General features: G+C 39.5%; 1 protein-coding gene across 1 annotated transcript; it reads left to right on the forward strand.

Moving 5' to 3' along the window:
• The first annotated feature begins 1,562 nt into the window (after nucleotides 1–1,562).
• wfs1b (Wolfram syndrome 1b (wolframin)) lies at nucleotides 1,563–23,119 on the forward strand. Its single transcript, XM_062044082.1, has 10 exons — nucleotides 1,563–1,730; nucleotides 4,443–4,778; nucleotides 8,841–8,917; nucleotides 8,989–9,133; nucleotides 9,197–9,370; nucleotides 15,402–15,482; nucleotides 17,327–17,487; nucleotides 17,572–17,808; nucleotides 17,885–18,003; nucleotides 20,932–23,119. The coding sequence occupies exons 2-10, from the start codon at nucleotides 4,445–4,447 to the stop codon at nucleotides 22,442–22,444; spliced, it is 2,841 nt and encodes a 946-aa protein (XP_061900066.1). The 5' UTR covers nucleotides 1,563–1,730; nucleotides 4,443–4,444; the 3' UTR covers nucleotides 22,445–23,119.
• Nucleotides 23,120–23,863: the final 744 nt, after the last annotated feature.

The raw sequence follows: 23,863 nt of genomic DNA on the forward strand, positions 1-23,863 counted from the left end.
AATAACTGCCTTTATTAATTATAAATTGGAGAAATTTACTTCATATTGGGAAAACTGGGTCAATTATATATATATATGTATATATATATATATATATATATATATATATATATATATATATATATATATATATATATATATATATATATATATATATATATATATATATATATATATATATATATATATATATATATATATATATATATATATATATATATATATATATGTTTATATTATTTTATTTTATTCCTGATTATTATTATCAATAATGGATTATTATTTGTTTTTTCTTTATTTAATTGATGTATTTGCAAATACTATTTTGTTTTTCTGTTGTTGCTTTCTTTTTGTGGGGGCGGGGGGGGGGGGTGGTGGTGGTATGGTTGGGATATAAATAAATAAAAATATTTTGACATTTAGGGCAGACAACAGATAAATGACGTATGCAATATGACGTAATGGATATAAATGTCTGATGCTGGATGTCAATAAAAAATAAAATGAAAAAAAACAAAAAACAATTAGTGCTACTGTCACGCCAATTTTCTTCCCATCACAAAAACCTTCCTAGCCCCCATTTACTTCCGGGGTCATTTCCGCTTACGTCAGTTCCTCTTACTTACGTCATTTCCTCTTACGTCATTGCCAGCGATCGATAAATCCAAATCTCCTGAAAATGGTGGTGTCACTGGATGATATTCGTCTTTATCTGTCCCAGGGGACTTATGTCAAACACCAGCAGGCTTCGCAACATTTCAAGCGGAGTGTTAGGGCCGCTGCTGCGGACTTCTGTCTTCGTGGTAACGTGCAAAAAATATTAATTAATATATAATACTGTTAAATGTCTGTACTACTTTAAATCAACATTATTGTTGAAACCATTTCACTAATATTAATTAATATATAATACTGTTGAATGTCTGTACTTTAAATCAACATTATTGTTGAAACCATTTCACTAATATTAATTAATATATAATACTGTTAAATGTCTGTACTTTAAATCAACATTATTGTTGAAACATTTCAGTAATATTAATTAATATATAATGTTAAATGTCTGTACTTTAAATCAACATTATTGTTGATAATTCAGACGTTTTGTTAACGCTGTATTATAAAAAAGAGTCAAACGAAGTGCTATCGATCGCTGTCAATGACGTAAGAGGAACTGACGTAAGCGGAAATGACCCCGGAAGTACATGGGGGTTAGGAAGGTTTTTGTGATGGGAAGAAAATTGGCGTGACACTGCCATCTCCTGGCTAAATATTGGTAAGCCCGTGCAAAACTCATTTCCCAAAAGCACAACCGAAGTTCTGCAAAGTCTTTAACCAGATGTACTTAAAGATTTATTCATACATTCAAATGTAAAATTAATAAACGGTGAAAAATAACCTGTTCGATAACTCCGGACTTTTGTTTCCACTTCATAATCGATTGCTCTTGCCTGAAAGGCCAACTGTAAACTTCCGGATTGTGTAGCCAATCGAAACCCCTAACGGAAAAGTCCTTTTCATTTCTGTCCAATCACAGGACGGAGTTATAAATGGGGCGGTGACGAACTGTTAGACTTGCGTGTCTAGTCAGGCTGTGTGCGGACTCTGAGAGGACCGCCGGACAAGATGATTTAGGACATTGTGAGCAAGAAGCACACTTCTCAAAGCGGGGTTTTTTTCTTTTGGAAAGAAACAGAATAGTCCAGGCGTGTTTGTGTCTCTTACGAAAGGTGAGCTGAATATTCCGCAGAGTAGCTGCTAACTAGCATTAGCAACAACACAACTCAACCAGTCTCGCATACGTCACGTGGTACATTTGTATTTATAATATTATGTCAGATACTCCTAATTATAAGAAACTTTCCAAGTCCACCCCACTTGTTGGCTTAAATGAGGGCCATTTGTGGAGCGTCGTCAGTCTGACCGACGTGGAGGGGGGATTCCCAAAAGGACAGCAGGTTTGAAGGATGTCACCTTCTCCATTTAGCATTCCAGTCTATACCAGTCTGTAGTGTAATGATAGTGTAACATAATATAACATGTAGCACAGCTATAGTCCAGTCTGTAGTGTAATGTAACATATAACATGTAGCTCTGTTTACCTTTTAAATGGAACATACTATACACCTGCAGCTATAGTTCAGTCTGTAGTGTAATGTAACATAATATAACACGTAGCACTGTTTACCTTTTAAATGGAACAGACTATACACCTGCAGTTATAGTCCAGTCTGTAGTGTAATGATAGTGTAACATAATATAACATGTAGCACTGTTTACCTTTTAAATGGAACAGACTATACACCTGCAGTTATAGTCCAGTCTGTAGTGTAATGATAGTGTAACATAATATAACATGTAGCACTGTTTACCTTTTAAATGGAACATACTATACATCTGCAGCTATAGTCCAGTCTGTAGTGTAATGTAACATAATATAACATGTAGCACTGTTTACCTTTTAAATGGAACATACTATACACCTGCAGCTATAGTCCAGTCTGTAGTGTAATGTAACATAATATAACATGTAGCACTGTTTACCTTTTAAATGGAACATACTATACACCTGCAGCTATAGTCCAGTCTGTAGTGTAATGTAACATAATATAACATGTAGCACTGTTTACCTTTTAAATGGAACAGACTATACATCTGCAGCTATAGTCCAGTCTGTAGTGTAATGTAACATAATATAACATGTAGCACTGTTTACCTTTTAAATGGAACATACTATACACCTGCAGCTATAGTCCAGTCTGTAGTGTAATGTAACATAATATAACATGTAGCACTGTTTGCCTTTTAAATGGAACATACTATACACCTGCAGCTATAGTCCAGTCTGTAGTGTAATGTAACATAATATAACATGTAGCACTGTTTACCTTTTAAATGGAACATACTATACACCTGCAGCTATAGGACCCTTCAATACAACCTTTCCCAAGCACTTTCAGGGGAATTTACTCTGAATAAGTGTTTAGTTCAGTTCCAGTTCCAGTTCCAGTTAAAGTAGAAATGATAGTCACACACACACTAGGTGTGGCGAAATTATTCTCTGCATTTGACCCATCACCCTTGATCACACCCTGGGAGGTGAGGGGAGCAGTGGCCAGCAGCGGTGGCCGTGCCCGGGAATCATTTTTTGGTGATTTAACCCCCAATTCCAAGCCTTGATGCTGAGTGCCAAGCAGGGAGGTAATGGCTCCCATTTTTATAGTCTTTGGTATGACTCGGCCGGGGTTTGAACTCACAACCTACCCATCACAGGGCGGACACTCTAACCACTAGGCCACTGAGTAGTTTATGTGGAACATGCATACAACACAATGTAATGCATCACACAATTCCAGTTGTTTCATTACAGCACGTCTGAAAAGGAGTAGGAAGAAGCAGAGCTTAATTAATACTACCCCTTTTCATACCATAGCAAATCTATCCAATTTCCTTGCTCTCTGTAACAGAACAGTGAGCAAATAAAAAAATAATACACCATAGTAAACATACACATTTTAAATACATAAATTATCTTTGTCTCAATAAAAAAAAAGAAAGAAAGGGTTGAAGATCCATCCATTTTCTAGGAGGGTAGCAGGGGGCGTATATTGTAGCGTCCCGGAAGAGTTAGTGCTGCAAGGGGTTCTGGGTATTTGTTCTGTTGTGTTTATGTTGTGTTACGGTGCGGATGTTCTCCCGAAATGTGTTTGTCATTCTTGTTTGGTGTGGGTTCACAGTGTGGCGCATATTTGTAACAGTGTTAAACTTGTTTATACGGTCACCCTCAGTGTGACCTGTATGGCTGTTGACCAAGTATGCCTTGCATTCACTCGTGTGTGTGAAAAGCTGTAGATATTATGTGACTGGGCCGGCACGCAAAGGCAGTGCCTTTAAGGTTTATTGGCGCTCTGTACTTCTCCCTACGTCCGTGTACACAGCAGCCTTTTAAAAAGTCATACATTTTACTTTTCAAAACCGATACCGATCATTTTGAAACCGATACCGACAATTTCCGATATTACATTTTAAAGCATTTATCGGCCAATAATATCGGCAGTCCGATATTATCGGACATCCCTAATTCTAATTGATCTTTTTTGTAACACAGTTAGTGAATGAAGCGCACATTTGTAATTGTTTCCCCATATTTTTACACAATAACTCAGATATATAATACTAGTGCGCAGTACAGAATATGAAGTGATTTTTGATCTAGAACATGTTTTGCTTTATTCATTATTGATGTGTTTCTTGCTACTTTCTGTTGTATATTTTTTACATGAGATTTCCGAATCATTTTATCATCTTTTATTACACCCAAAAATGTGTTCTCTTTTAGTGTGAAAGGATTATGAAAAAAAATGTAATTCACTATCTTTCTTAAAAATAGAATTCCCAATACCTTCTCATGAGTTTTCTCACTATTGTTGTGCTTGTTACAGACATGGAAGCATCCCCAACACACATCCCAAATCCCGGCCGCTCTCCTCCCACCACAGTGAGAACAGACTCCCTGCCTCCAAGGCCGTCCGCCAACCCACCATCCCCAAATAAGACGACCCCAAACCTCTCTATGACAACACCGTCCTCGTCGTCATCATCCTGCTTCTCGACGACCCATCAGGCTGCGCCGCGTCTGTATTCCCGCTCCTGCTCGCTTTCCACGCCGACTTGTTCTCCGCTGCGCTCGCCTGTCAGAAGCCCCTCTCAGCTGGGGAGAGCTCAGCTCAACGCGGCCTCTTCCGTCAATGCTGGAGCGCCTACCTCGCCTGAAACAGGTGACAATTGGAAATTGTAATTCTGCTTAGTCATGGTTCCTTAAAAGATGATCTGTACATAAATCGGATGTGCTGTAAGCCAGGGGTTCTTAAAAGTTGTGACCCCAAGGCCCAACTTTTCCACTACATAGGGGCGCTGGGCCCACTCAAATATGAACATTGAATTAGTAATCTTACTCTTGGTTGTAATTGTATTCAATAATTATATATCGCATGAATATATACAGTTTAACAGTGTAAAGCTCGTCAAATGATATGAAACCGTCACAAAGATTATTAACGAGACTTAGGTCAGGCTATTTTCCGGACTATAAGGCCCACTTAAAATCCTGTTTTCTCAAAACTTGACAGTGCGCCTTATAACCCGGTGCGCCTAATGTGTGGAATAATTCTGGTTGTGCTTACCGACCTCGAAGCGACGTTATTTGGTACATGGTGTAATGACAAGTGTGACCAGTAGATGGCAGTCAAACATAAGGGTACGTGTAGACTGCACTATGATGGCAATATGACTCAAGTAAACAACACCAAACTTGTATATGTTCCATTGAAAATATAGAACATTACACACGGTGTTCAAAAATCTATCAAAATGTTTTAGTAGGACTTTGGTAAGCTATGAAGCCACACCGCTTGATGGAGTGTCGGCGCATTAAACATAGGAGTATTATTATGGTGTGTGTATAAGGTAAGACATATTATCTGCCGTTTTGTTTCACAATATTATGCAAAAGCAACTTTTCTTAATTTCTGGTACCTGCTGATCTGTATTTGGGATCTGCATAAATCCTGAAAAATTGTGAGCGTCCGCCTTTGTAGTCTATGCCGACACCGTAGTCGATAAGCTTCTTCTTTTTCCTCTATCTTCTTGTTATGTGACATTCATCCTGTTGCCATTTTTAATATAAAGTAGTGTAAAGTTCTTACTTATATCTAGGGATGTCCGATAATGGCTTTTTGCCGATATCCGATATTCCGATATTGTCCAACTCTTTAATTACCGATACCGATATCAACCGATACCGATATCAACCGATATATGCAGTCGTGGAATTAACACATTATTATTATGCCTAATTTGGACAACCAGGTATGGTGAAGATAAGGTACTTTTTAAAAATAATAATAAAATAAGATAACTAAATTAAAAACATTTTCTTGAATAAAAAAGAAAGTAAAACAATATAAAAACAGTTACATAGAAACTAGTAATGAATGAAAATGAGTCAAATGAAGTGTTAAAGGTTAGTACTATTAGTGGAGCAGCAGCACGCACAACCATGTGTGCTTACGGACTGTATCCCTTGCAGACTGTATTGATATATATTGATATATAATGTAGGAAGCAGAATATTGATAACAGAAAGAAATGGGGGGAGGGAGGTTTTTTTAGGTTGGTGCACTAATTGTAAGTGTATCTTGTGTTTTTTATGTTGATTTAAGAAATAAATTAAAAAAAAACAAAAAAAAACGATACAGATAACAAAAAAACGATACCGATAATTTCCGATATTACATTTTAACGCATTTATCAGCCGATAATATCGGCAGGCCGATATTATCGGACATCCCTACTTATATCTGTCAGTAAACTCAACATGAAAGCACTAAAACATACCGGTGTAGTGACTTTACATTATTCACCCAAGGAACTTTAGTTGTTAGAGAGTTCCGGTCAGAGGGTTTTTCACGGGACACATTTCCGGCCTTGTTGTTGTTGTTGCACTAGTGAGCCACGGATGAGGAGATGCTGCTCCGTTATTGTTTGAAGTAAAGTGTGAATGTCATTAAAACAGTTAGCTCCATCTTTTGACACTTCTTCCACTCCCGTCCTTGCACGCTACACCGCTACAACAAAGATGACGCTGTCCAAGTGGAGGCACGTAAATAAGACCGCTCACAAAACGGCACATCCTGAAGCGACTGTCAGAAAGCGGCTTGAAGATGATGTGTAAAACATCATCTATGCAACATTTTGAGCAAAGAACCAGCATTACATGTTATGTAGACCACAAGATAGTGTTTTCCATTTAGAACAAAATAAATAAATAATATGGTAAAATATACTGCAAAAGAAGGGACTTATAAAAACAAATAAAAAGATACTTTTCGATACAATTACAGAGTGTTAAAATAAATACATTCTGACTAAATTAATAATACGTAATAAGAATATAAATGTTTCTTAAATGTACTGTCAGTAAAATGTAAGTCCAAATGAAAATACAGCTTCCCCATTTAAATCATAATTGTTGCCCTTAAGAAGTAAAATTAATTATATTTATATAGCACTTTTTCTCTAGTGACTCAAAGCGCTTTACAATGAGAAACTCTTTATCTACATTTAAGCTACATTTACACCAGTGTGGGTGTCTTGCCCAAGAACACAACGGCAGCGACTAGGATGGCAGAAGCTGGATTCCAACCCTCAAGTTTCTGGTTGGACACTCTACCATCTGAGCCACGCCAAAACTTTTCTATGATTTTTAGCACTTCTTCTGTTTTTTTGACATGTCACTACCGCCACAAGTGGTGGAAAATGTGTATGACAACTGAGTACCGCTGCGGCCCATACACACCATAGCTGACAAACAGATATTTTTTTGGTGGCCCTCTAGTGGGCGCTCACGGCCCAAACATGGACTCCAGCCTTATAGTTAAGAAACACTGCTGTAAGCACTGGGGATGAACAATATGGCCCAGTCTATATCGCGATACCTATTGAAGCCTCCTGCGATAACGATACATATCACAACATATTGTTTGGAATATAAATGATAATAAAACATTTCAAAGGCTCCTAATTTGGCTGCTGACAAATGTGGTAACATATTGCGTCATTTCTGGTTATATTATTTTCTCAAAAGTATTAATTTACTGATAATATCAGGTTACTTTCTGTTGTAACATGGCTCTGTCTCCACTTCTGTTCAAATGTAATAAGTACTTATTCCCTTGGCTACTTCAAATTAGTTTTGGGCGATACTACAAATTTGGATATCGATTCGATACCATGTAGTTTACAGGGGCAGTATTGTTCATACCAATGCTGATACTTCATATTTTCTAGATAATTTAATGAATCAATTTTTGATCAGAATTATAATCAGACAAAAACACACTATAGCGGATTACCCGAGGTTCAATATCATATGCATTTTCCGGACTACAGAGCGCAACGGTATAGAAGCCGCACACATTACATTTTAGAAGATAAAGAATGTTTCCAAATAATAACCACACCGATAAGTTACCTATGATATTATTTACACAGAAAAATTATTTAAATGTTAATTTACATACCTCAATTGTTTCCAAACTGTGTCTGTAAGACGGCAGTAAAACGGCTGATAGAACAAAACAGAAGTCATCATCATGGACCCACCAGCTGCGGAAGCTAGTTCTCCAATCAACTAAACAGACTCAATAAGTCCACGGTGACGTTTTGTTGATCTCATTAAAGAATTTGTGAAACTGAAACAATACAAAAATAATGCCATTGTAAGGTAATAATACTAACACAGACACTCGTAAATGTGCTAGCATATTAGCTAATGCTAACGACGCTAGCCTGATTACATTACAATAGCATGTACAAATATGCATGTAAACACTCCTAGAGACATCACACATGGGACGGTTTAGTACGTATAAATTGTTTTAGTTACATTGTAAAACTTACAAACGTTGCTTGAAATGATAAATGAAGGAATCATACAAGTAGAAACGCTATGGATGATTATAAGACGGAACGGCACTTGTACTTCCGGTTCAAAGCACTAAACGGAAGAAATACTGTAGACTGCAGCACCTGGAGTGAGCGAACTTGTCCAAAAGATGGTGCTATAACACAAATAATAATGCATCTTTTCAGAGTTTTTGCTTGTGTTTATGAAAACTATTTGCATTACGGCCGTTAGCGAAGAAAAATCCCAAAGCAGGTTGCACTGTTTTTATAGGCCGCAGGTTTCAAAGCGTAGGAAAAAAGTAGCGGCTTTTAGTTCGGAATTTATGGTATGTTTAATGTAGCTCTCAACGCAATCATTTCCTGTGTCCTGTCAGAGGATCCAGAGGAGGAGGTCAGTCTGGAGGACGTGGCGGAGAGAGCAAAGTCAGGTGATGCTAAATCGCAGACCAAGGTCAGTATCGAGCATATGGCGGACTTGCTGTGCTCCAGAGCGACCGCTAACGTGTACTTGGGTGCGTCCAGATGGGCCGCGTCTTCCTGGCTCTGGCACAAGATAGAGACGAGGAGCTGAACAACTGTACCGCCGTCACCTGGCTGGTCCAGGCTGCCAAACAGGGCCGCAAGGACGCCGTGAAGCTGCTGCAACAGTGCTTAGGCTCCAGGAAAGGTACACCAAAGATGTTCTCCTCTCACTTCCTCCATGTGCTGCTGACGTTGTCCCGCTTTCTAGGCATCACTCTAGAAAACTACAACGAGGTGAGGAAGCTGTGCATGGAAACACGCTTTGAGAGGGGAGTTCGGAAAGCGGCCCTGCTCATGTACTGGAAGTTGAACCCGGAAAGGAAGAAGTCGGTGGCTGTTGCGGAGATGCTTGAGAACGTAGAACACGTCCGCACAGATCAAGGTATGATGATAGGAGGAGCTCAGGGGGCTTTCTGCTATTTTGGTGGTGGAACACGAGGGGGCCAAATATTAGTAACGTCCTTCAGTATGATACTTAGACTTAGACAAACTTTAATGATCCACAAAGGAAATTGTTAAAAAAAAATTGCACAGTGCACATATTGGTGGAAAGTTGGTAAAATTGAGTCCAAAGTAGCATGATTAAAGTCACCCGAAATGAGAATGAGGGCATCGGGGTGTTTGGTCTGTTGCCTAGCAACAGCGGCATGAATGGTGTCACAAGCAGCAGCCTCGTCTGCAGAAGGAGGGATGTACACTCCCATGAAGATTACAGAAGTAAAATAATATGGTCGAATTCCAACAGCCAGAAGTTGGATGTCCGGCATACAAACACACTTTGATTGATTGATTGATTGATTGATTGATTGATTGATTGATTGATTGAAACTTGTATTAGTAGATTGCACAGTACAGTACATATTCCGTACAATTGACCACTGGGTAACACCCGAATATGTTTTTCAACTTGCTTAAGTCGGGGTCCACGTTAATCAATTCATGGTAGTAACATGTCCAGGATTACACCACCTCTCGTTCACCAAGATGGCAATCACACCGCCTTTCTTTTTAACGCTCAGGAGTGTGTCTCTCTCCGCCCGTGAGGTTGTGAAGCCGGGTAGAGACACGATGTGGTCGGCATGTAGCCACGCCTCCGTAAAGCACATGATACCGCACACGGCGTACTCCTTTTGAGTTCCAACAATTCGTCCATTGTATTCGGCAAATACCGCACCTTCCCCACAAGGACAGAGAGAATTGCAGGCTTAAATTTCCTTCTTCGTTCTTTCATCTTTGTGCCGGCACAGCATCCACGGCGCTTTTCCCGTAGTTCCACGGGAATGTCTGGCCCATAGCGCTGGGGGTAAGGAGAGTGCAAATAGCTCCTCGCATGTGTATTGGTGGCTAATAACTAAACAAATGCAAAAACTACATGAATCCAGATACTTACTTCACGAGTTGGTAAACTATAACAAAAAACACACAAAAAATATTTTGTTATAATAACAAATGTAATAAATGCTAGTGCCATTATCTTGACATAATGATATGCACTCTGCATTACATTTCTTGAAAACAGCAAACTTATAATAAAAAACTAGGGATGTCCGATAATGGCTTTTTGCCGATATCCGATATGCCGATATTGTCCAACTCTTTAATTACCGATACCGATATCAACTGATACCGATATCAACCGATATATGCAGTCATGGAATTAACACATTATTATGCCTAATTTGGACAACCAGGTATGGTGAAGATAAGGTACTTTTTAAAAAAATGAATCAAATAAAATAAGATAAATAAATTAAAAACATTTTCTTGAATAAGAAAGAAAGTAAAACAATATAAAAACAGTTACATAGAAACTGGTAATTAATGAAAATTTGTAAAATTAACTGTTAAACGTCCCACTGGGGTGAGTTTTTCCTTGCCCGTATGTGGGCTCTGTACCGAGGATGTCGTTGTGGCTTGTACAGCCCTTTGAGACACTTGTGATTTAGGGCTATATAAATAAACATTGATTGATTGATTGATTAAAGGTTAGTACTATTAGTGGACCAGCAGCACGCACAATCATGTGTGCTTACGGACTGTATCCCTTGCAGACTGTATTGATATATATTGATATATAATGTAGGAAGCAGAATATTAATAACAGAAAGAAACAACCCTTTTGTGTGAATGAGTGTAAATGGGGGAGGGAGGTTTTTTGGCTTGGTGCACTAATTGTAAGTGTATCTTGTGTTTTTTATGTGGATTTAATAAAAAAAAAACAAAAAAAAAACAAAACGATACCGATAATAAAAAAAACGATACCGATAATTTCCGATATTACATTTTAACGCATTTATCGGCCGATATTATCGGACATCTCTGTAAAAAACTAATTTAATTTTCTTAATGGAAAGGCAACAAGGCAACCGCTTGTTACTCTCGGGGTCTCCTGACCTCATATGGTCTAAAAATGCATTTTTCCATCGATAACATGACATCATTGCACCAAGTGCGTGCTCTTTCAGTCAATTAGTGTGCGAGGAGTATATATATATATATATATATGTATATATATATATATATATATAATTATATATATATATATATATGTATGTGTGGGAAAAAATCACAAGACTATTTCATCTCTACAGGCCTGTTTCATGAGGGGTTTTCCTCAATCCTCAGGAGATTTTAATGGAAACATTCACATACCATGGTTTATATAGGTATGTGAATGCTTCCATTAAAATCTCCTGAGGATTAAGGAAAACCCCTCATGAAACAGGCCTGTAGAGATGAAATAGTCTTGTGATTTTTTTCCCACACATACATATTACGCTCTACCACGGTATCGAGCACTATTTTTTTGGATAATCTAATTAAGACATATATATATATATATATATATATATATATATATATATATATATATATATATATATATATATATATATATATATATATATATATATATATATATAAATATAAAAATATATATACACTGCAAAAAGTCAGTGTTCAAAAACAAGAAAAAACAAAAATGAGGGGTATTTTACTTGAACTAAGGAAAATTATCTGCCAATAGAACAAGAAAATTTGGCTTGTCAAGACTTTCCAAAACAAGTAAAATGAGCTAACCTCAATGAACCCAAAAAAACCTTCAAAATAAGTATATTCTGACTAATAACAACTGTACTACTATATGAGTACGTATTTTCTATTGTTTCATTGAAATTAAAACAGCAAAGTCCATTTGGCTGTCATCTCTTTTAATTATGAGACACAATTGTGTCAAAGTTATGAATTTTTAATTCATGCTTGAAATAAGAAATGATGACTTTAAAAAAGTAGTTTTATACTTGTGAGTGTTGATGACACAGCTTTGCAACAGTTGATATTCTAGTTTCAAGCATGTTTGACTCAATATAGCTCATCAAATCTCAGCAACAAGCTGTAATATCTTACTGACATCATTTAGGAGCAAAACACTTCAAACAAGTAAAACACTCTAACATCAAATCTGTTTAGTGAGACGAATGATCTTATCAGACAGAAAATAAGCAAATATCAGCCTTATTTGAGATATTCAATCTTACTTAGATTGCAGTTTTTGCAGTGTAGGTATCGATAGTAACGACATCTGGATCGTTCATCCCTACTTTACATTGAAGTGTGTGTGTGTGTGTGTGTGTGTGTGTGTGTGTGTGTGTGTGTGTGTGTGTGTGTGTGTGTGTGTGTGTGTGTGTGTGTGTGTGTGTGTGTGTGTGTGTGTGTGTGTGTGTGTGTGTGTGTGTGTGTCATGCTTAGCCATTCCTTTTCCTCAAGTCCTCCAGTGATAATGTTAGATGGAGGAAACGTAGTTTATTTTCCGCCATGTTGGTAAGGGTTAGTATCTTGGAAGGTGACTTCACACTGTGGATAGGATAGACGTGTAGCTTGCGCTGAGATTGCAGGCGGTCCTCCGGCAAGACACGCCCTACTGGAATTCATGCCACTCCTGCATGTGTGTAGCAAGGAGTATGGAAATGTCATTGTGTCTCCCTAAGCGCGCATTCATTTTGAAGGACTAGTTGACGTGAGTACAGTGTTTAGCCATGTAAACACTGGGACACAGCTGCGGTAAAGATCGGCTCATCAGCCGTTCGCTAATACCACACCTCGGTCCAATCTCATTTACGCTATCAGGACAGCTGTTACATTTCAGCCTTTTCTCTTTATACTTTTTTGTTGGGAGTTTTTTTTTTGTCTAATTTCATTTTTGTGAGTGGAAAAAAAATCAAACCCCCAGGCTGCCTTTTTCCATAGCACTACAAAGTTGGTATCAATGAAAGCATCTGTATGCAGGTCATGTACTGGATCTAAGGTGGATGTTGTTGTGCTTCAACTCTGGCTTCATAACTGCACGCATATTTACAGGGATTTTCCTGGCTCAAATTGAGGCAGAGGTGGTACAATCCTGACCACGCGCTAGAATTTTTATGCAAACATTTTTTTAGTTTTTTTTAAATTTATATGCTTTAAAGAACACCGTAAAATGTATTGTCATTTTTATTGATTTGATGGGTAGTTTGCTCTAAAATCATAAGTCAAGCAGATATTTAAGTATGTATTTTTATTTAGACAAAACATGTTTGGAAAGTATAATATACTGTAATATTGGTTGAAATAATGTATACTATTAAAGTTGAAAAGGCATGCAATTTCAAGCAGTACATATATATATATATTTTTTTGTCAAAATGAAAAAAATCCATTACATTTAGTGAGAAAATATGAAGTACTTTATTGACACATAACATTTCCAGGTGTTTGCGGGCCAGATAAAATGATGTGGCGGGCCCCCGGGTAATGAGTTTGACACCTGTGGCCTAAGCCAGGGGTCGGCAACCCAAAATGTTGAAAGAGCCATATTGGACCAAAAATACAAAAACAAATCTGTCTGGAGCCGCAAAAAATTAAAAGCCATATTACATACAGATAGTGTGTCATGAGATATAAATTGAATTAAGATGACTTAAAGGAAACTAAATGAGCTCAAATATAGCTACAAATGAGGCATAATGCTGCAATATGTACATATAGCTAGCCTAAATAGCATGTTAGCATCGATTAGCTTGCAGTCATGCAGTGACCAAATATGTCTGACTAGCACTCCACACAAGTCAATAACATCAACAAAACTCACCTTTGTGCCTTCACGCACAACGTTAAAAGTTTGGTGGACAGAATGAGACAGAAAAAGAAGTGGCATAAAACACGTCCTAGAAAGTCGGAGAAAGTTATACTTGTAAACAAACTACGGTGAGTTCAAGGACCGCCAAAATTAGTTTGACAAAACGGCGCTCGCCAAATACTCGAATCAGTGAAGCATGTTTAATACAAACAGTGTGCTTTGTAACAATTAGGGAGGTTTGTGTCATGTTTGTCCTCCTACGGAAACCATATTAAAACAAAAAGTTTTTTTTTTCCTCATCTTTTTCCATTTTTCATACATTTTTAAAAAAGCTCCTGAGAGCCACTAGGGCGGCGCTAAATGCGGCTCTAGAGCCGCGGGTTGCCGACCCCTGGCCTAAGCGCTTGCATAAGAGAATGATGGGCTCCTCGCTTGTGTGGTGGGGCCACTTTTGCTTGAGACACTCTTAGATGATTTTGAAGCAGCCTTCAAGCGCTCTGTGGACAAAAATGTCCACAAGTTGTCACCACCATGAATGATTACATTTTACCTGCATTTCTCTGCTCTGTTCCACCTGGACTCTTGACTTTCCTCCTCGCCAGATCGCTTCTTAAAATAGTCGCTGATTTTGCCTGCCATATCTGCAACGCTAAAAAACATAAACGTTACTCTGACACGGAGGAACCTTTTTTAAAAATAAACACTTCAGGCTTGTAATGCTTTCTTGGGGTAACTCCTTTTAGTTGACCTCGTACAGGTAAATCTGTACCGTCATGAAACTCTACCTGATCCTATGCAAACTTCTAATCACTTATTCAATCAATCCATCTATTATAATTAGTCAGAAAAGGTTGGAAAGGGATGCTAACACTACTAGCTGTGTTCACTTACCAGACACAAAATGTTCACAGCACAGTCTGGAGGGTTCTGTAGGAGTCCAGTGATCCCTGCGTATCATGCTCCGTATGGCAAAAATCCGCTTGGTCAACTTTATGCACCAAGTAGCGGGAAAAATAAGGATTCGATCTGTTTTTTCTTCGGTAGTTGCCTCAAGTCTTTCCGGTGCACTGCTGTCGATATAGCGCCTCTATTGTGGCGCAACGCTGCAACTGCAGTTAAAATACGTAGCTACCGCAGAGGGACATCAATGGCTCAATCAACACAGCTGGAGCTTTACGCTGTGTTGAGTGATATCAATCGCCACGCAATTTTGAACGCAGGAAAAACCCTGCATATTTCACTTTTTAGGTACATTTGGACCTTTTTTGAGGTATGTTCTGCTATGTTCCTCTCATTCTAGACAAACCGGTCGCCCCAGGCCCCCTGAACAGCTCTGCTAAGAAACAAAGGAGAGTTCTGGAGACGATGGTGACCAGCGAGTGTAAGTAGCATCCAAAATACTGTACTACTTCTCAGGCCCTATGGACACTTCAGTCGGTACCCGTTGTATCAGATGTTCTCCGTTAAAAAGATAACAATGCTTAGTTTTGACTGACGCTGTTAGACAGCTGCTACAGTGGAACCTCGATGTAAAAACTAAATTGGTACTTAAACGGTTCGTAAATAGAATATATTGAAGCACATTTCTTCACACGAAACAATGTAAACATGAGTAATTGGTTCCAGCCTTGAAAAAAGTCCATATTTTAGGAAAGGTGTGTACACTTTGAACACAATAAAAAGTGCTACACAGTACTGTGTAAACAATAATCAACATTACATAATTGTGTGGAATTGATTGTTGATTCATCACATTGTACAGCAATTGAGGCATAATGAGTGCACTACCTGGTTGCAACCAGCTGAGGCGCCATTGAGCTACATCTAATATTGTGATTATTACAAATAAGGATTTACTAGTTAATGCCAAAAAAAAATAAAAAAATTCTCAATTAGGTTAATTCCAATGTTTTATGATTTTGTTGTAATTTTGTAACAAAGAGGTGACAGATCATGTTTCTATTTAATAACAAATCCAAAACAACAACAAATAGCTGAACTGTCCTCCTTTCAGCCGCTCTTCTGACACGCACACACTGTCACTAGCCATGTGGTGCACTCACAGTTAGAATTTATAAAACTGGCTCCAATGATTAGGAATAAAAACTGAAATCCACTTAACCTTATTTGTTAATCTTTTTGGGGTGCGGCGTAAGGGAGGGGCATTGTCGACAAAGCAGTGGGTACTTCCTGAATGTTTCAAACCACACGTCGCTTGTCCATTGCTTTCTTTGGACTCATATTGAGCTAGCAAAACGAGAAAATGCTGTAGAAAGACAAGAAAACACTGAAAAAGCACACAAAGTAGCAATTAAAACAGTAGCTAACGACAGGACTGAATGAGCACCGAAGAACAGAGGTGGGTAGTAACGCACTACGTTTACTCCGTTACATCTACTTGAGTAACTTTTGGGATAAATTGTACTTCTAAGAGTAGTTTTAATGCAACATACTTTTACTTTTACTTGAGTATATTAATAGAGAAGAAACGCTACTTTTACACACACATGCATGCATAGAAACACCAATCAGTGTGTTCCCAGGTGCAGCCCACACCTATCAGTTTATGGTTTGCGTAAAGGCTAACTTGTTATTTTCCTTTGTAATCTCTGCCTACTGAGCCTATGGTGCTGTTAAGTTATTGTGGCTCAATTTGCCTTCATTTTTTTTATGTTAATGTATTATTATTTAATATATATTATTGTTTTAGTTGCTTAAGAGATAATCCTGGCTCTGAATTTGCTCATTGCTATTTTTATGTTTTTGTGCATTATTTGTTGCCGTCATTAAACAAACAGGTTACTCATCAGTTACTCAGTACTTGAGTAGTTTTTTCACAACATACTTTTTACTTTTACTCAAGTAAATATTTGGGTGACTACTCCTTACTTTTACTTGAGTAATAAATCTCTAAAGTAACAGTACTCGAGTACAATTTCTGGCTACTCTACCCACCTCTGCCGAAGAACAATCAGCTTGCTCACAATGGATGTGCTGCCGGGCACAAAATGGCTGCGCTGCGAGGCACACAGTTGGATGAAACGTACATACACAACACATACAAGGCTCGTACATATTTTCTTTCAGTTGGTGGTTCGTAAATTGAAAAGTTGGTAGAAGGAGGGGCTTCGTAATTCAAGATCCACTGTAGTTGGAGTGACGCGCTTCATAGTGAAAGATGGCCGCCATGTTTGGAAGCATGCTCGGATGTTCCTCTCTTTGCAGCCGTCTCCCATGTTGGGATGGATGAATTTGTGGAGATGACAAAGAAGTACGCTCAGGGAATAGCGCCGCCTCCCGCCATGGCGGCTGTGTCAACCAGCGACGAAGACGAGGAGGATGAGGATGTTGTCAAGAATCCAGACGAGCTGCCCTTACATCAAAAGGTAGAAACGTTATGTGTTTTTTTTTGTTCTAAAGAAGTATGATGACTTCATGATGACTTCCTTACTCCTCCATGTTGGAACCAGCTGCTGAAGTTCCCCCTTCACGCCCTCCTGGAGATCAAGGAGCACCTCATCGACTGGGCGTCGCGTGCGGGCATGCAGTGGCTGAGCGCCCTCATCCCCACGCATCACGTCAACGCACTCATCTTCTTCTTCATCATCTCCAACCTAACCATAGACTTCTTCATCTTCCTCATCCCTCTGCTGCTTTTCTACCTCTCCTTCTTCTCCATGGTCATCTGCACGCTGCGGGTGTTCCAGGTCGGCTCACAATGGAGCTGCTCCGAAGAAGGACTCCCGGACAAGAGGAGGGATCTAACTGTGTCTTTCCCCACAGAATTCCAAAGCTTGGGAGAACTTCCGGGCTCTGACTGACCTGCTGGCTCACTTTGAACCTGGTCTGGATGTGGAGCAGGCGGAGACCAACTTTGGTTGGACTCACTTGGAGCCTTACCTGTAAGTCAATCTCATTGTGGACTTAAAACCCCCAATAATCAACATTACATAATTGTGTGGAATTGATTGTTGATTCATCACATTGTGCAGCAATTGAGTGCACTACCTGTTTGCAACCAGCTGAGGCGCCATTGAGCTACATCTAATGTGATTATTACAAATAAGGATTTACTAGTAAATGCCAAAGCGTTTTTTTTGTTGTAATTTTGTGTTACTGGTTTATTTGATTAATGCTTAGAACTTTTTGTCTATGTTTATTGATTTCAATCACAATAAACCAAAAAAAATACTCTGTCCGCACAATTCAACAAAATAGCTTCTCCAATTTAATATCCTCTGAAGAAACATAAGTAATATTAAAATAAAATTAAAAAAAGGAATGTTTGAAAAGAAGCAGGAAGAGGCAAAAGCTTAAAGTCCTGCCCCATCAATCAGATATAATAATACAATACATAATGACCTGACATAAGAATATTTAATAAATAACTACAGGGATACAATATTACAACAACTCATCATTTCATTAACTTTAGTTTATATATATATATACATTACACCCTGAAGACATTTTATGTTTACTCCTCCTTGTTGTACTTATTAAAAAACATTTTTTATACATGGTATTAAATTGCATGACCTACAATGAGAAGGTGTCCTCCCCAAATTAATCATGGTGATAATCCACACATTTGTTGAAAATAAACGTCTTTTATTGAAAAAAACGTAAGTTATTTGAATGTAACCATTCATAGGGTACTCATTGAAATGCAAAATCTGAACGCTCACATAATTGGTGTGTTTAAAATAATAGAAATTTGATATTTAAAAAACAATTTATTTATCTTTTTCAATTTGATTTTTGCAATTTACATTTAACCATATTTAGTGAACCTACAGAATTCAGGAAACAATGTAACCCCTCTAAAAACTGTATTAGATGTGGTCGATAAAATTAATAAAAAAAGCATAACTGTTTATAAAATGATAATTATTATACCTTTTAAGCGTGTATTATTTTTATAATTTTCATTAGTATGTCTTAAAAATTTTTTTTTTTTTTTTAATAAATATTGTTATAGCTTAAAAATGTGTAATATTTTTTATAATTATAAATATAGCTTAAAAAAGGTTTGATTGTTCTTAAAAAGGTGTTATTTGTGTTTGTGGATGATATTTTTATAATTTTCATTAGTAAATCTTAACATGTTTTAATTGTTTTTTAAATGATCATTTTTGTTTAAAAATGTGTAATTATTTTTATAATTATTATTATAGCTTAAAAAGGTTTGATTATTCTCAAAAAGGTGTGATTTGTGCATATTTTTTATAATTATCATTAGTACATCTTACTTTTTTTTTTTTTTAATTATCATTATAGCTTAAAGGCCTACTGAAATGATTTTTTTTAATTTAAACGGGAATAGCAGATCCATTCTATGTGTCATACTTGATCATTTCGCGATATTGCCATATTTTTGCTGAAAGGATTTAGTAGAGAAAATCGACGATAAAGTTCACAACTTTTGCTCGCTGATAAAAAAAGCCTTGCCTGTAGCGGAAGTAGCGTGACGTCACAGGAGCTAGTATTCCTCACAATTCCCCGTTGTTTACAATGGAGCGAGAGAGATTCGGACCGAGAAAGTGATGATTACCCCATTAATTTGAGCGAGGATGAAAGATTCGTGGATGAGGAACGTTACAGTGAATGACTTGAGAGGCAGTGATGGACGTATCTTTTTTCGCTCTGACCGTAACTTAGGTACAAGCTGGCTCATTGGATTCCACACTCTCTCCTTTTTCTATTGTAGATCACGGATTTGTATTTTAAACCACCTGGGATACTATATCCTCTTGAAAATGAGAGTCGAGAACGCCAAATGGACATTCACAGTGACTTTTATCTCCACGACAATACATCGGCGAAATGCTTTAGCGACGAGCTAACGTGATAGCATCTTGCTTTAACTGCATATAGAAACAAAAAAATAAAGGATAGAAGGAAGGATAGATAGAAAATCAACAATACTATTAAACCGTGGACATGTAACTACACGGTTAATGCTTTCCAGGCTGGCGAAGGTTAACAATGCTGTGCTAACGACGCCATTGAAGCTAACTTAGCAACGGGACCTCACAGAGCTATGCTAAAAACATTAGCTCTCCACCTATGCCAGCCAGCCCTCATCTACTCATCAACACCCGTGCTCACCTGCGTTCCAGCGATCGGCGGAAGGACGAAGGACTTCACCCGATGCGTTTGGCGGCCCGGAGACGTAGGAAGTCAAGGTGAGGTCGGCGGCTAGCGCTCCAACAAAGTCCTCCTGGTTGTGTTGCTGTAGTCCGCTGCTAATACACCGATCCCACCTACAACTGTCTTCTTTGCAGCCTTCATTGTTCATTAAACAAATTGCAAAAGATGTCCAGAATACTGTGGAATTATGAAATGAAAACAGAGCTTTTTGTATAGGATTCTACGGGGTACCATAACTTCCGTTACTCCGACTTCGTCACGCGCATACGTCATCATACCGCGATGTTTCAGCCGGATATTTCCCGGGAAGTTTTAAAAGTCACTTTATAAGTTAACCCGGCCGTACTGGCATGTGTTGCAATGTTAAGATTTCATCTGCGTGGTCGCTAGTAGTGGCTTTCAGTAGGTCTTTAAAAATGTGTAATCATTTTTATAATTATTTATATAGCTTAAAAAGATTTGATATTTTTTCTGATTGTTATTTATGTATCTTTAAATATGCATCATTATTTGTATAATTGTTATTAAAATATCTTAAAACATTTGTAATAAAGTTTATAATAATGAATGATCAAACTATTAGCGTGTATATTCTGTGTCATGTTGCTGCTATGAAGAAGTGAAGTATTTCCCGTGTCAAATAATCCATGAATTGTATCGCACGTGTTTCTCCTCAGGTACTTCTTGCTGTCCGTGGTCTTCGTGGTGTTCTCCTTCCCCGTGGCGGACAAGTCGTGGATCCCGTGTTCGGAAATGGCGGCGGTGGCGTTCTTCTTCACGGTCACCGCCTTCCTCAGCCTCCACGCCTCCGCCAAGCTGTTTGCCCGCCAAGCTCTGCTCAGCGAGGTCCTGTCGGGGGCGTGCTCCCTGGCTCACCTGCTGCCGGACGCCCTGTGGCCCCTGAGGCTCTTGGGCAGGACGCTGGTGTCGGTGCCTCTGGGCGAGGCGTTGGCGTTGAACGTGGGCGTGCCGTGCGTCCTCTACGCCCACCTGGTCTACCTTCTGTTCCGCATGGCCCAGCTGAGAGGCTTCAAGGGGACCTACCTGTGCCTTGTGCCGTACCTGGTCTGCTTCACCTGGTGCGAGCTCTGCTTGGTGTTCCTCAATCACGCCACCGCCATCGGCCTCATACGCACCTGCGCGGGCTACTTCCTCTTCCTGTTCGCCCTTCCGGTTCTCTCCTTAGGCCTGGCCGCGGTGCTGGTCCTACAACTCCTGCACTGGTTCCTGGCCTTGGAGATCACCAAGATGGCCGTGACGCTGACCGTCTGCTCGGTGCCCGTGGTTTTGAGGCTTTGGACGCGCTTCAGCTTGAACCCCATCGTGGTCGTCCGCTCGCTGTCCAGGAGCAGCGTGGTGAAGCTCATCCTGGTGTGGCTCAGCGCCGTGGTCCTCTTCTGCTGGATGTACGTGTACAGGTCCGAGGGCATGAAGGTCTACAACTCCACCCTCACCTGGCCGCAGTACAGCGCCCTGTGCGGCCCCACGGCCTGGAAAGAGTCCAACATGGCGCAAACCCAGATCACCTGCTCGCACCTGGAGGGTCACCGCGTCACCTGGACGGGACGCTTCAAGTACGTGCGCGTGACCGACATCGAGAACGGGGCGCAGGCGGCCATCAACCTGCTGCCCGTGCTCGTAGGCGACTGGATGCGCTGTCTGTACGGCCAGCCGTATCCCGCCTGCGGGAATCGAACCTCAGCGGAGCCTCGGCCGTTCCCTCCGCACGACCCCCTGTGCCGCCTCAAGCCGCTGGCCAAGCACGACTGCCACGTGAAGCGCTTCGACCGCTACAAGTTTGAGGTCACCATGGGCATGCCGCAGGAGAGGAAGACCAGGGACGGCACGCTGGTGGAGGACGAGGACGCCACCAAGGACATCGTCCTGCGGGCCAGCAACGAGTTCAAGTCGCTGCTTCTGCACTTGAACACGGGCAGCGTGGCCGAGTTCAGCACCGTCCTGGAAGGGCGTCTGGGCTCCAAGTGGCCCGTCTTCGAACTCAAAGCCATCCGCTGCCTGTCGTGCGGCGACGCCCACCTGCCCCACCGCCGCCACTACAAGATCGAACACGACTGGCGGCGTGCCGCTCGGAGCTCGCTGCAGTTTGGCTTCGACTTCTTCTTCAAGCCTTTCCTGAGCGCACGACTACGACAGCAGTCTGACGCCGACCTTGTGACGGAGGAGGGCTAGAAGACGCACAAAAATAACCTCATGCACGACCAAACTATATTTGTGATGGTCGTCCTCCCGAACATGGCGCTCTTCACGGATTTTGGTATTACTTGTTGAAGCATAAAGATGGCGACATGTACTAGAAACATCAACACTACAGTAGTGTTGGCCAATCAGAGTGCACGTGTCAGTATGGTGGCCTCTGATTGGCTCAGCCTCAGGCAGCATTGCAGTGGTTATCTAACTTGGCACCACCATGATGACCAACATTACAATGCAGTAGTGTAGTAGGCCTAAGTAGTCATTAAAAACAAGGCAGGGGTTTATTTAACTTGCCATTGTAACAATACACAGTTTGAACTAGAGGTGGGAATCTTTGGGCACCTCACGATTCCATTGCCATGATTTATGCATCTTTAATTTATATACAGTACAGGCCAAAAGTTTGGACACACCTTCTCCTCATTCAATGTGTTTTCATGACTATTTACATTGTAGATTGTCACATCACAACTATGAATGAACACATGTGGAGTTATGTACTTAACAAAAAAAGGTGAAATAACTGAAAACACGTTTTATATTCTAGTTTCTTCAAAATAACCAACCCTTTGCTCCGATTACTGCTTTGCACACTCTTGGCATTCTCTCCATGAGCTTCAGGCACACCTGTGAAGTGAAAACCATTTTCAGGTGACTACCTCTTGAAGCTCATGGAGAGAATGCCAAAAGTGTGCAACGCCGTAATCAGAGCAAAGGGTGGCTATTTTGAAGAAACTAGAATATAAAACATGTTTCCTTTTTTTTGTTATTAATAATAATAATAGATTTTATTTGTAAAAAACACTTTACATTGAGTAAACAACCTCAAAGTGCTACAGTGTATTAAAAAAAAAAAATACAATTAAAATAAAAAGATAATCAAAAATAAAAACTATAACAGCCAAATAGCTAGAAGAAGAATGCATATATCTAAAAAAAGAAGGCTTTTTTAAAAGCATCTACAGTCTGTGGTGCCCTCAGGTGGTCAGGGAGAGCGTTCCACAGACTGGGAGCGGCGGAGCAGAAAGCCCGGTCTCCCATTGTTCGTAGTTAAGTTACATAACTCCACATGTGTTCATTCGTAGTTTTGATGTGACAATCTACAATGTAAATAGTCATGAAAATAAAGAAAAGGCATTGAATGAGAAGAAGGTGTGTCCTAACTCTCGGCCCGTACTGTATGTTGATGCAGTTTTACATTTCTTTTTGTTTCACTAAATAAGCGTTTATCAGTTGCAACTCTAAAGAAATAGTGCATTTGTTAAAAGAAACAGTTCATTGAATTCCCGCATTTATTAAGTTAATGCAAAGTGTGCAAAACTGGACCATAAGTGCCATAAAATAAAGGAGCTGGTCAGATCTTTGGTGAGGCAGCTCACTGTCTGCATGACTTTA

This window comes from Entelurus aequoreus, linkage group LG04 (genome assembly GCF_033978785.1).
Source record: "Entelurus aequoreus isolate RoL-2023_Sb linkage group LG04, RoL_Eaeq_v1.1, whole genome shotgun sequence".
Taxonomy (NCBI): Eukaryota; Metazoa; Chordata; class Actinopteri; order Syngnathiformes; family Syngnathidae; genus Entelurus; species Entelurus aequoreus.